This window comes from Falco biarmicus, chromosome 2, assembly GCF_023638135.1.
Source record: "Falco biarmicus isolate bFalBia1 chromosome 2, bFalBia1.pri, whole genome shotgun sequence".
In the NCBI taxonomy this organism is placed as follows: Eukaryota; Metazoa; Chordata; class Aves; order Falconiformes; family Falconidae; genus Falco; species Falco biarmicus.
This window is the reverse complement of record NC_079289.1, coordinates 90,178,744-90,193,510: the sequence shown is the minus strand read 5'-3', so window position 1 is coordinate 90,193,510 and position 14,767 is coordinate 90,178,744. Positions and strand designations below refer to the sequence as shown.

The 14,767-nt window shown below is 38.9% G+C and overlaps 1 protein-coding gene across 1 annotated transcript in view; it reads left to right on the top strand.

Moving 5' to 3' along the window:
- Window positions 1–14,767, top strand: part of PHEX (phosphate regulating endopeptidase X-linked) — a 113,801-nt gene that overhangs the window by 3,095 nt on the left and 95,939 nt on the right. The window contains exons 2-3 of the mRNA XM_056329663.1: window positions 1,864–1,932; window positions 4,446–4,607. Of these exons, the coding sequence (XP_056185638.1) occupies window positions 1,864–1,932; window positions 4,446–4,607 (231 nt within the window). The remainder of the gene's footprint in view (window positions 1–1,863; window positions 1,933–4,445; window positions 4,608–14,767) is intronic.

Genomic DNA, 14,767 nt, shown 5'->3' with positions numbered 1-14,767 from the left:
TAGGCGATAATGTACTGAATAGTTCTCTTAACAACAGAAAAAAAAAAAAAAAAAAAGAAAAGAAAAAGGCAAGGGAACAAAACCAACCAAAGTTTTTCAATCAAATGTAGCTGTTAATTAAAAAGCAAACATTACTGCCAAAGAATTTTTTCATTTGCTCTAATGATGAAGTTGTAAATGGAACAAAGCCAGCTGAAATTCTATTTTGCTTTTATTTATGAGTATGAAAACTGCAAGGGCTACTTCAGATTCTTTACTGAAAGGGCTATTTCAGATTCTTTTTTGTTCTCCCTCATTTTCCATCAAGTGCAAAAGAATTCAATAGCATCTGGGATTTCCTCTCCTTTCTCTGCTTTGTTAAGAAAAAAAGTCTAGCAACCTTTCAAAACCGGGACAGGTTCTAAAAGGCTAAGTTTAAAGCGGGGAAAAGTTGATTCAGGAGGAGTACAACACTTAACTAATAGGCACTTACTTGTATTTCATGTGGTTCAGAATTTATTCTGGAGACCTCTACTTCTCTATTTTCTACTGTTCATCAATATTGCAATGACAATCTTTGTATGCCTCAAAATCTCGTGTATTTATTAGCTAATTTCCAAAGGTTGTGGAGGTGGTGTGTTTCACTGACTCAATGCAAGCCTCAGTAAAGTTCTCCAGAAATAGTTTTACATTCTCAGTTTCTAAGAAAATTTCATTGAAATCTATATCTGTCACTAATTGCCATTAAAGATATGAGGTTGGAAGAGGTGAAACAGCTTTATATTCAATTCTAGCTTTAATGTTTTTTATAGTAAAATTTTGTTGTGCTGAAATACGATTTCACATTTTCCTATCCCTTTTGAATAATATATAACTACAGGAGCAACTGCTTTGTAACTGTTAGCATTGGTAAAGCTATGATACCTTAATATATTCCACTGTTGGGGTTTGGGTTTTTGTTTTGTTTGTTGTTGTTCTGTTTTTTATTTTATTTTTGCCATAGACTGAGTTAGTAAAATAGTGAATATAATGAGACATTTCTACATTGCTTCATGTCTACTGAGCACACCTACTGAGTCTTATTTCATCTAGCCCTTGGGACTCTCCCATCCTCATCCCAAGTATCAATTATCTGCGTATTTGCTGCCTGGCAGCAGTGTCTGAAATTAGCAATTCCTATGCTTAAGTTTCAGTGGCAGCTGTAATACACATTTTTAAAGGATGAACAAAATTAACTGACAATTTCATAGTTCTTGTCAGCAAGGTTTTTTGGAAGAAATACAATTACTGTGCTTTTGGGAGACAGTTCAGACAGACTGTGCCTTACAAACCACAGCTATGCCTGTGCCCATGGCTATCTGGTTTATTCCAGGCTGGAATAAGGGGACCCTGAAAGCCAGGTGGTGCTGGGCAGCAGGAGGAGGTGCAGCAGGGCAGTGTGAGGCCTGCAGCTGTGGAGCAGCCATGGAAACCCCGCAGAAGGTGGCTAGATAGCTCCGTGTTGCATTGCCAGCTGTGAAAGGTGCACCTCTGGGAGATGATAACAACAAGGAGTAATTGTTAGTATCGTGGTGGCACTCGCTGACAGTGAGTAAGCCTGAAGTGTCATTGCTCCAGGTGCTGTGCAAACGTACACTGAGAGGCAGCTCCATGCTGCCAATGAGCAAAGACAGAGGAAGGAGAAAGTAGGCACAGGAGGGGGAAACTATTTGTTGTGAGCTGTAGTATTTATTTAATATATGTTCTAACTGTTTTAAATCCATGTACTCAGAGATGCATTAGGGCCAGAGCTTGCACAGACATTTGAACAATGAGTACACAACATTTGGCTGCACTGGTCAAAATTCATTGCGAATTATTTCATTATGTTTTTCCATTTTGCAGTTAGCCAAGGTCTTATAAAGTTTCATCCAAAGCAACAGTACTGTTTGACCTCAGAATGCATTGAAGCTGGTAAGCAACAATTTTATTCTCTCTATTATATCATGATTATAGTATGTTAATGCGATATTTATACTGTTTAAATTTTTTCTATGATGTATTTTATTCAGACAGTTTCATAAATAATGAGGGGGAAGGGGACCTAAACTTTTTAAAAAGTCACTGTTTGAGCTGCTGCAGATCTGTTTATTTTCTATAATTAACATTAATGGTTTAATTTGCTTTAACTCTGTCCTGCTCACGTTATCTCAGTTTCCCATAGGGCTTATTTATTTTTTAAATAGGAAAAAAAACATTGAGTGACTTGACATTCACGTGTATTTTGTTGTTTCCTGCCCAGTAGTCAGAAAACCAGCAAGTGAATTGTTAATCACAGAGGTTCTTTAGGGCCAGATCTTGCACAGATTTGCACAATTGTAGTGTGGTGACTACGACTCAAAATATGCAACTACATCCATATTGGCAGGCTCTTTTCCCCACACAGAGATACATGTGGTAACCCTTACAGAGCTGGGACATCTGTTAGTATTAAATGCCAGCTGAAGGGACCAGGCTTGGTAGGACCTGAGACACACCCATTTCACACTCATCATTTTTGACAGAGTTTTGCTTACACTAAATCAATGAGAGTTTTATCATGAAGTGTAAAGAGAACAAAGATCAAACGATAGTTACCACCTCTGGAAAGCTACCCCTAGAGCTGATTTTTTAAATTTGTTTTATTGGAAACAAAGTGGACATTGTGTGAACTTTATGAGAGTGTTTGTTTCCATTCTGAACCATATTAAGCTGATGCTGGGAGGTGTTTGGCTTGTGTTTGAAATCCTGACAAATTCTGTGGGGCACCATAAAATGAAAAATTTGCAGATTTCAGCATTACAAGGCCGTTTCTTGCCATTCCGCTTCCACCCTGTGCTGCGCTGACAGTGCTCTTGGCCGCCTTGGGCACCACCCTCCGGAGCTGATTGCTGAATGAGTGCAAATATCTAAGTAAAGTGGGATGACTAATCAGAATACCACCACCCTTAAACCTCACCCCACCCACCACCCCCAAATAAAAAGTGTGGGGCCTTCATCTTTAGCTTCAGAACAACAAAAAAGAGTCATTTAAGGTGTTTGAACCTGAATTGGCTTTCTTCTTCTCACGTGCACACAAAAGTAACATGGATTTTTTTGTAAGCTCAGCAGAAGTTGGGATTTTGCACCAGGGCAGACTTGGACACCCACACGACCTGCCTGTTTTAGCTCAGAGTGCTCTCTGTAGTGACTACGTAGTGTCTCAAGACCTGAGCCCTGACTTGCTGAACAGCTTTTCAGGAGAGAAAGAAAATTGCCAAGGACCAAAATGTCTTCAATGTGGTCAGTTTGAGAGTTTCCAATGTGAGAGAGAGAATTACAGCTGAGGCATAGAAATATCGTAGGAAGAATTACTCTAAGTGGATGAATAAGAGTTACTAGATGCTAGAAATAGTACCATGAAGTCTGTAAAGGTTACCAGATTTCCTGCTAGGATTTTTAATTAGTTATTTGGATAAGCCTCAAACACATGGTCATTTAGCCAAAATATGTCCAGTATCCACATATTCTGCTTTACTCGACCTACGTAGATTTATGCCACAATCACTATAATGCATGAAAGGGGTAATGGTTTTAAACTAAGAGAGTAGATTTAGGCTAGATAAAAGGCAGAAATTTTTTACCATGATGCTGGTGAAACACCGGAGCAGGCTGCCCAGAGAGGTGGTAGATGCCCGGTCCCTGGAAACATTCAAGGCCAGGCTGCATGGGGCTCTGAGCAACCTGGTCTAGTTGAAGATGTCCCTGCTCATTGGGATTGGGCTAGATGGCCTACAAAGATCCTTTTCAACCCAAACCCAACTCTGATTCTATGATTAGATACTCAAAAGCTCTTAAGTCTCTGGCTTGTCAGATTGATCACACTCTTACCAGTCTCATCTGCAATAGCAACTGGCAGGAATGCAGTCACAAAATGAAGATGAAAATACACTTTTCCACTGAATGGTAGGTCAGAACTTGATTTGTTTTCTTGTGCAGCTATTCAACTAAAGGTAAACAGCGCATAATTTCTGGAATATAAATTACAATCAGCTCGATATGTATTGCTACGAAATTCCTCAGGCAATTAATTCTATCATGGCAACAGTGGGAGTGCCTGTCTTCAGGTGTCTGGCTCCAGCAGTTTACATTCCTGTAGTGCTAGGTTCAATGGTCTTTGCTGTGTGGCACTCAAGAACATTCATTGGAGAAATTTTGTCTCTTTTGCTTCTCGTGTAGGTACTGTTAGATGCTAGAGAAACTAGGTGGTATTCTTGCTGGTCTTTAAAAAATGGCAGAGGTCAGGGCGCACATCTGTCCTAGAACATCAAGGCTTAACTTGCAAGTGAGGTCAGCATCACGCTGCAGATACTGGTAAATGTTACTCATCATTTCTGGACTGTGGCCTTGTCTAATTCTCTATTTACAAAAAAGTGTTCCACAGAATTTATGTGGTATCTTTTTTACAGCTGCTGGCATCCTAAGCAAGATAAATCAATCTGTAGACCCATGTGAGAATTTTTATCGATTTGCATGTGACGGCTGGGTATATAATCACCCTATTCCTGAAGACATGTCAAACTATGGTGTTTATCCTTGGCTGCGACACAATGTGGACCTCAAACTAAAGGGTAAGTATGTAATTTCTGAAAGTGTTTGGTTGGCTCGTCACCGTAGCTTGTTGGTTGCGTTTTGAAATGAATAAAGACTCTGCTTTTCTTTCTGATCCTTGGATAATATTCAACAGCCCAAGCTGAAATTCTCTTTTAAGTTTATTTTTGTTGGTTTTTTATTGAAATAACACTGTAAGTGAATTATAACAGAATTTGGGAGGAAGAGTACAGCTGCTGAAAATTCTACCAGTTAGGAATGGAGGGATGAAAGGATATTCCTTATATGAAAGGAAAAGGTGAGGAGATTTGAACTCTTTCCCTCTCACAGTAGACAGGTAGACCAGGGTGCAGGAGCACAGCATACACGTTTAAGAATGTACCAGATCCAGACAAACATCAGTCTAGGACAGCACTCTGCCGCTAACAGTGGCCAATAGTGGGAAAAGTATATAATAAGGCAAAACCAGAGTGATATTTTCCAGTATACCTACCTAGCTTTTGTCAGGAGGCAATTTTCAGGCTTCCGGAGACGGGGGTTGTTGGGGTGTTGTGTTTCCTCCGCGTTGCCATTCAAGCTGTCATAGAAGTGCCTGAGCTATCATCAGTGAAACAGGAGGCTGCTGAAGAATGTGTGTCTGGAGGGAAAAATAGCCCCAGGGTGGAAATGTGTAGGAAGAGAGGTATTTTAATTTGTGTGACTTGACTTTGTGCTATACTCAGCAGCAAGGCCACCTCATCAGGAAGCTGTGCAGACCAATTGGGGAGAAACGGTGATGATTATTGTTGGGTAGGAAAACCCTGGAAGATTCTTACGATCTTCACTAAAACAAATCATGTGAAAGATCGGAGGTGTGCAAGATTTGTTATTGTTGTTGGTGTGCTTGACCATGGCGTACCTTGAGTGTGTCATTGACCTCTTGGTTGACATAAGAGCCTGCTTTCAGCCACCACAGAGCAGAGGTCAGTTTTAGGATGTTGTGCTTAAACATAGCATTTATTTTTCTCTTGTATACATTTCTTTTGTATACATTTCTCTTATATACATTTTGTACATGTGTGTGTGTAGACGTCAAAGCCCTTCTCTGCTTGCTTTCTTCAGTCATGTCATATCCAATTTTCACATCGTTACGTATTTTAAAAGCTGCATTCAATTTCAGAATATGATTTTGGAATTTCAGCATAGGATATGATCGATGACTGCTGTTTTAAGTCAGCTGAAGATGTCACACCAAAGGCAAAAATATTACCAGAGCCTGTTTTAAGTTATGTTTGCATTCTAATTGTTCTACTGCCAGAATTGGGCTGTATTAGATAACTGCACATCCTGCATGAACCGCAGCCACAAAGAAACCAGTCCTAATTGAATATAGAGTCGCAAGCTGTGACTCTTATCCTTAATTTCCTCTTTTTACAGAGTCTAATCAAGGACATCATGCTAAGCCACATTTTTATATGGTTTTCTTACTGCAGTCCCTTTAGAAGTTGCTAATCCATAGCTAGGAAAATACTTCTTACTTAGATGTTTCTTTCTTTGTCTTGTATTTGCTTAATGGAAACTCCATATCAGAAAAAGGGTGTAATGAAGTGCCTGATAACTATTTTAATAGGAGACCTAAACTGCTCCTTGGCATGGTACAGGGACAAAGATGTGAAACCGTCAGTGGTGTAGAGGAGTTAATATAACTTTCATCATCTCCTCCTTAATGTTTTACTTAATAAATTTTCTGTAATATATTCTTGGTAATTAAAAGAGGAAAAGGAAAAAAAATTGTTGGATGTCAGCGTTAATGGCTGAAATAACAAGGCGTAACTTCAACCTTTACGTTTGTGTTTTAATTTGAGTTACTTCAATAAATTGTCTTGACAGTGAGTTATTCATTTGTGAATATCCACAACTTTGCTATCCAGTTTTAGACAGACTGAGAAGTCTTGCCCAGAGAAATATATATATGACTGACCAGACCTTGGAAGCTCTCTCCTTCCTAAACAACTCTTAGTGGAACTTTGTACTTCATTGTAAATGTCCCTGTTTGACACTCAGATTAAAAAAGCCCCAGTCTTTAAAGAGCTGATTATTATGCAAGTTCTATGTTCTGAAATATTTATCATATTAAAGAAAACTATTAATCTGAAAGTGATAACATGGCTTGGCCAGGAAGCCGCATTTTTCATATTTGATATTCTTTGATGGTGTGATATAGATGGAAGTATTTATTCAGCAATATATTAAAAAATGCTGTTGCTTAAAATAATTTATTTGATCATCTAATCTGTTTTCTGGTCCCTGAATGTTCCTGAGCCTTAGGCAGAGAGGGAGTTTTAGGTATTTGTGCAAAGACCTGTGTATGGCCTTGCTTACACAAGGGTATCTTAAGTCTTCTGGAGGCTTCAGGGGCAATTGATACAGAATTTTTGTTCAGGGGCAATTGATACGGAAGAAGATCTTCCAGTTGATAATGGGTAGCAAGTGTAAGAATTAGTTTTGCCTTACCAAAAAGTGGTAGGTGTAGCTGTATAGTATAAAGTACTACCAGGTTTGAGAGTTGGGGTTTTTTTTCTTCCTTTTTCTTTTTTTTTTTTTTGAGGTTGCAGACAAACAAGAGCATATGACTTTGCAGGTGTCAGCTCCAAGAAAGGGTAGAACTTTTTCTGTATCAGTGAAGGTTTTTGGTGCTTTAATAGGGAATTCCAAGGAAAGGAATGACAATGTGTCAATGGAAAATAGCTGAGAATTACTGGGTGGTAGATCTTTTGCCTGCCTATCTCTGGTTGGTTGAAGGAACAGGACAAGAAATGTTTATTTCAGGGTTCTTCTGGATTTGCAAAACATAAAGTGATAGTTAAAAATCCCATTTTTTTGTAGGATTAGGGTTTATAATGGGGTAAGGAAAAAAAAATATATATAATGCTCCCATGGATTTCTCTAGCTGTCTTTAGGATTGATTCAAACTAAAATGGTATCATTGTTTCCCCTTTAATTTCCTTTCCATCCTTTGTTTGAGGGTCACTTGGATTTCTTTCTTTGCTCTCAGAGGAATACAACAAACCACATGTGTAACTCACTTTGATCTCCTGGCTATTCAAAGTGTATAAAATCCTGTCCTGGTGAAAGCAGTGGTAGGTCTTTCCTTGGAATATCAGCGACAACAGGATTTCGTGCATTGCGGAGGAATGTATAGAAGACAACTGTAGATAGCCAAAGATGTGTCAAAAACAGAGACTTGTGGTTTTGGTTATGACCCAGATCCAGGTAATGAACATCTAATATTTAGGTTAAAATTTCTTGGCTCCTTATAGAACTGTTCTGGGGAGAACCAAAATACCACTACTTCCACTTAACCATTCCTGGCTGGACCAGACTGTCCCTGACTTGAAGGCAGCTTTCATTTGCAGATAGACTGCAGGTGTGTTAAAAAGTGCCTCTTGGTTAAGAACAAGCACTTTTAGTGCTGATGGGCCTCTGTGGAAGCTCTTGGACTCCTTCAAAATGGAAAGAAAAAATGGTTTGCCTGTGACACCTGTTGTATGAACAAAAGCAATCTCAAACTGCAACTGTTTTTCAGCCTTATGTCACGTCAAGATTGCAATGTTTCTGTGAGTTAATAAATGTTTTTCACTTACCATAAAATTTTCTGCAAAGCTCTTTGTGCTCCTGCTGAATTTTTCCATTTTGATTGGTGACCTTAATTAAGAGTTTAGGAACCCTATTGTCTTACCATTGAAATGCAAGTGGCTTTTTGTGAATAATTCAGAACTGGAAGACTGAGGGGAGTAAATCAGTGCCTGTTACCTGTCGTGAATGTTGATTGTGAACCAAGCAGTTTCTTTTCCTTTCTGTGAAGTCTGCAGAACAATGATGTACAGCTGGGTTTGATGTTTGTTGTTTTTTGTTAGTGACCAAGCAGGAAGCAATAAATTAAAAAAAAAAACACCAACCACAACTAAAAGTATGCAAACATTCCTAAATCTCAACACTGCAAAGGAGCTGAGTTAAATTATGTGAATCATTTGTGAACATGTCTTCCAGGCCTTTTAAATTTAATTTATGTCTGTGGAAACCAGTTTACAGATTAAGTCTCCGTACTGATCCTAGCCCAGTGAGACACCCACTTCAGACTAATTTGCTGTGCTGAGCTTTCTAGCATGGCTGTTTCTGAATGCCAGTCAATTTAAAGTGAGGAATTTCCAATGTGGCAAAGAGAAAGAAATGGAGGCTTTTTTGGAGGATATGGTGTGTGGGTTTTTAAAGAACATGAGGCAGACAGCAAACAAAATAACTTAGCAGTGTAGGCATTTTTCCCCAAGATAATCTGCAATGATTTTCTTTAGGAAATAAATTCTTCTCTAAGTAAAATCAGTAAGGGAAAAATATCTCAGTATGGGAATTTATACTATTTGACCATAGGGTAGTCTTTTCAGACAATTGCCAGAAGTTGCTGTTGAGTGGCTGCTGCCCTGCACAGAAGACCCTGTGCCACAGGGCTTTTCAGGGCTGGTCTCTCTTCTCCCACCTTTCAACAGGTGCTCAGTTGGGACCATTGGAATGGCTTGGACGTGGCCAGTGAAATCCATCATGTAGCTGCTGACTTCCCTAGGTTTCTGTATTAGCTGACCTGTACTTTTTGATTTTTTTTTTCCTTCGGAAGTAGCTTGTTGAGAGCTGTCCCGAGTAAGAGGGAGAATACCATCAGTAATTAAAAAATCCCCCAACGTCAGAGGGTATTTGTTACTGCCTCCAGTATCTTCTTGTTGGATAGCTGCTCCTGGATAACAAGATAGCAGCAAACAGCAACAGTGCTTAATGCTATTTTGCTTGTCTTTTCTACTTCAAACAGATCTGTTTTCAGTGGTACAGACATTTTTTTTCAGTGGTCTAGATCTTTCCTATAATGTGTTATTCATCTAAAGGTAAGAAGCAATGTAGGTGGCACAAGTCAGGTCAGTCTCTCTGGGCAACAAGTTAATAGCTTTTTGGTAAAATGAAGTACCTGAGTTAAAGGTTGAGAAGCAAAGACTTTTTCCAGGCTTTGTGGCGGCTCGTAATGAAGCTTGTATTTTTAATGGGTGATTTTTGGAAACCATGAGTACAGTAAGGAGGTAATTTTGGTTCCTAAATGAGGTTTGAAAGCAGCACAGTAGCTGAGCCACAGGATTCCCACAGCATCTCCCTGGTCAGGATACCAGAGTGGCATTCTGCGCTGGAATGGGAGTGGGGCTTATGGCATGCTGCTGTTGCATGTGTGGCATGATATTCCCCCTGGATTTACGGTGAACCTCTGTTTTGGCTGTTGCCTGCAGAAAGATGATATGATCATATCCACAGATACGGAATTTCAAAATTACTATATGTCTGTACTTTGGACTGTTAATTTTGCAGAAAAGGGATTAATGCCTTGGAAGGCATAACAATCCATAACATCTGATTTCCCATTTTCTGACTAACAAAAAAAATTATGCAAGTACATGTTGAAAGTATTAATATAATGAAGTAAACTTAATGCTGCCATTTAGTATGGAGCTCCATCTATATTGTAACAGTTGGGGATCTTGCAATCTTCTGGTTTAAATGCAGCTTAAACTCTTATGCCTAATATTATAATGACATGTGTTATCCCCTACAGCATAATACTGGGAGGCTAGAGGGCCACGGTAGGGGAGGGGGGAATATTGCTAAAAAGATTAAGATTTATTATTGAAATTAGATTTATGAACAGAGGCTTTCACATCCCTATAAGATCATTTTTGATTCTGTTGCAGTTTGTGTACAGTTATGTCAGTTGGCTTTTGGAGGAACTCATATGATGTGCTTATCTTTTCATATACAAACTCAGAGAATTTACAAAATGCTGAAACTGGAAACAAACAGCATTGTCATTTAGGAAATGTGCTGTATATTAGGACACTGAATAGCTAGAGGAAGAATTTATGTAAGCACAGCTGTTTGAATGCCATTTCCATGAGTATGTCCATATTGCCAAAATGGATATTCAAGAAAAAGATTGGGGAATTTCTTCTCAAGGGGTCAGGGGGAACCCTACAATATCAGTATATTAGCTGGGTTTATTTGTGTAAATGCAGCATCCTTTCATGAAATTAGTGTTTGGAAACATTTGTTTGATTTACTTGATTTGTGTTCCTTGGAAAGTAGAACCACTGTAAACTGATTACTTAATCTTCATGAATTCCTATGGATGTGCATATTAATTACATCCTCATTAATTCATAATAGCGAAATGTTCTGTCAGAATGTCGGAGGAATTAATAATGATAGGCTGGTTATTTTCAGGAGTTACTGGTCTATCCATGGTGAGATGGACCCTGCCACCAAGAAATAGGCTGATTGACATTAATTGTATCAAATACAAAACATGTTTGCCTAGATTGATTAGTGGTGTGTTAATCATCAATAAATGTGTTTTTTTAAAAAATGACAAAACAAACGACCCTCTCCCCTGACCCACAAGATAAAACAAGGGGAGGGGGAGATGCAGTTTATCAAAACAAGGCAGGCCTAGATTAAGGCATCAGCTCCACAAAGGCAGTTCTGAGGAATGAGCTCCTGGAGCTGCAGAATACACTGGTAGTTTTTGTTTTAAAAAAGCAAAAGTTAATGTTTTGAAAATTATTTAAGATAAGAACAACTTATAGAAGTTACAAATAAGAAACTCCTATTTAAGGCATACCTGAGACTATGTAAGCTAACACAAGGCCTTCCACAAGGGACCAGTAGCCCCATTCATTGGCATCTTGGATGCTTCTGCCTTCCATAGAGGTGGGAATATACCGTATAGAACCATAGAATCATTTAGGTCGGAAAAGACCAATCATTAACCCAGGACTGTCAAGTCTACTACTAAACCATGTTCCCAGGCACTGCATCTACGTATTTTTTAAACACCTCCAGGGATGGTGATTCCACCAATTCCCTGGGCAGCTCGTTCCAACGCTTGACCACCCTTTTGGTGAAGAAATTTTTCTTAGTATCCAATCTAAACCTCCCCTTGGTGCAACTCGAGGCCATTTTCTCTTGTCCTATTGCTTTTTACTTGGGAGAAGAGACCTACCCCCACCTACCTACAACCTCCTTTCAGGTAGCTGTAGAGAGCAATAAGGTCCTCCCTGAGCCTTCTCCTCTCCAGGCAGGTGGTAGGACAATCTGAGTTGTGTCTAGTACTCCGCAATATTTCATATTCCTGTGTGAACAAGGAGTTTGCCTTTATGAAATTGAAGTGATTATTTTGAGACCTTATGCACTCCAGTAAGATGATTCTGGTGACCTGATTATTTATAATGGAGAACTGAGAGAAAAAATGTAAGACAATAGGAGAAGGCTGATTAAGGAGGGAACGCAAAATATGTGACAGTGGAAATAATATATGCTTTGGTAAAATATAAAAGCTATGTTATAAGCACTGAAAAGTGTATTGACTTGCTATTTTATATTATTTTAGACTCAAAAGGGAAAAACTATTTAGGCAAATATAGTTTGAAGCGTATGGAGAAAGATTTTTGCAAGCTAGTTTGTTTTTCCATATATATCTATATCTATATCTATATATATATGTATTTTTAGCAAACAGTAGAGATATCTGGGCCATAATGCATTAGGAATTCTAAGTAGGTATTTATAATGTGCATTTAAATAATTTTTGTAGTGCATTAGGCTCTGACTGCTTGCTTTCAGTTTTCTGGTACTGAGCAATGTGTATAGCCACCAAGAAAAAAAAGGAAGAAGAGTCTTAATGTCAGTATTGTGCTGGTATTTTTAAAAATTACATAACTACAATGGTGAGAAAAATTTTCATTGTTTGTCTTTTTAGTTGTGAAGGAGTGAAAATTACATCTTTAAACACTGTATTTTCTGATTTTGGCATCCTGGAAACAAACTTTTATTTTAAAAAAAAAGTCATTTGCAGCTTGCTTCTTGTAAAGAGTCTGGTGGGAATGAGGACTCCAGACTGCACATGTCAGACTGTGCACCAGACACCCAAACTAGCAAGAGGCACTGCAGAACAATTAGCAGGACTGGTAGTTTACAAAAATAACTAAATTTATGTTTGTTCATGTTCTAGGAAGGCTTCAAAAACCAAATATTATTAACAATTTTTAATAGAGGAAATGGGTTGTACTGTACTCTAAAGTTACATAGCAGGAGAAATTCTCAGAAAAACGTGTGTTTTAAAGGCATAAAGGAATTTAATCAGGTCTTGAAATGATGTATTTGAAGTTGGGTTACACTGGTGTCGTAAAAGAGCTGTAAGTAGGTTTCTGCCCCCTCCACTGAGGTTTGTCTCTGTGGTGTTTTCCAAGCAGGTGAGAACTTGCTCTGCTCTTCTCCCAAGGCTTCCAGATGCAAAACAGCTCTGAAATGGAAGTTGAGCAGGTGCATTAGTGTGGGAGTTTGACCTGTGCTAATGAACCTGCTAAGAGGGATAAAGTGGTACTGAAACGTTAAACACATCCTACAGCAGGAGATGTCCTTGTCTTTTTCAGGAGACTACCGTGAGAGAACAGATTTAACTCAAAGAATAATTTTGGCTTGACTAGTCTTGTTCCCAATAAATATGTAGAACTTTGAAATATGTCAGTTAAGTCTATCACTTCCTTGTAGAACACACACACATACATACATATATATATATATATATTCTTCACTCTCCCCTCTGTCTCCCCTCTGTACCCTTTTCCAGCTATAGGAGTCAAGTTTCCAAACTGATGAGAATAAAAATACACGTATCAGATTTTCTCTTTTGATGGTCTTGTAATCTGGACCTTTTACGTTGCAGTCTATTAAACTCATATTTCCATGTAGCAAGACAGGGAAGTTACCACTGGTGAAGTGATCATAACAGTCTTGTGTATAATTTCAAATACTGCAGCCAGTTTTTATTTTGAGGTAGAACATTGTGCCCCTTATAGGCCTTCATCCATAAAATGTACCACTGCCAGGTCTCCTTCGCTTAACTTTGGGCTTGAGAAAAGGAATTAGAAACCAGATACTCTAAATAAGTGTCAGCTGACCCCAAACCATTCTGAAATAGTCCCTCTTGGAACATCTAAGCTTGCATTACTGTAATTAAGACTGTACATTTGTCTAGCTGTGATTTCCGTAACAACAGTGTGGTTCAGAAGGGGCTTTTTGGGTGCTTTGGCATCCTGGACAAATCATTGCTCCATGAACTGTACAGAAATTGACTTCTTAAATCCAGAGCACTGGGCGTTTGAAGAAAGAGCAGTGCCTTCATGGCACAGTTGGAGTCCTTAGATACCATTAATGGCACAAGTGCAGTTGGCTACTTGTATTTTAGGAGTTGTGGCTGCTTTTCAGAAATGCTTTTGCTATAGCTCTTTAGTGTGAAGAAAATATGGGATTTAAGGGTTAGACGTTCTTAATGAGGACGAGATTAATCATAATTCTCTCATGGCTCAGGGACCTCAGGGAATGACATTCTGCACACAAGTATTGTGTGTTTGGTTTGACTGCCAAACCCAAACCAAGGTTTGAGTAGGTTTTTCTTTACTTTTAAGCTGAAATTCCTTATAGGACATCTTTAAAATGTCCTGCTGCTGGCATCAGAGGATCACCTGTAAGTTTCCAAAAGATAACTTGGGTTTTGCTTCTTCACAGAGGTAGCACGTAGTAGTGCTAACCTGGGAAAAAAACAAAGCTTGTGACTGATAGCTGAAGATGGGTGAAGAGCTTTTTAAATTATTCTTCTCATCAGTTTAGAAACCTGACCCCTATAGCTGTAGAGCAGCATAGAGGGGAGGGTGAAGAACAGAGACTTTATTGCTCAAGAACTGAAAGAGAAATCCACCTTCCCTGTCATCAAGTATTTGCAAAGAAATTCCCTTTCCACAAGTACAGATCCTGCATTTTGGTCTAAGAAACTGAAGTTCATAAACATGCAATATGGAGCAAATATTGGTTGCTAGCTACTGCTACCCAAACCAAACGGAGAGCATGCTGTCGTGTGAGGCTTTCATAGGGCCTTACTGTGGACATAGTTGATGAGAGAACATCTTCCATCTTTGGCCCAGTGAATGAATAGGCATGGGTTTCTGAGAAGCCCTTGGGCTGCTTTCTAGATCTGCTTCTGAAAACAGTGCATTACAAATTGCTTTCAGCTGTAGTACTCAGCATCATCTGGGCAATCCTGAGCAACTCCCACTGTCAC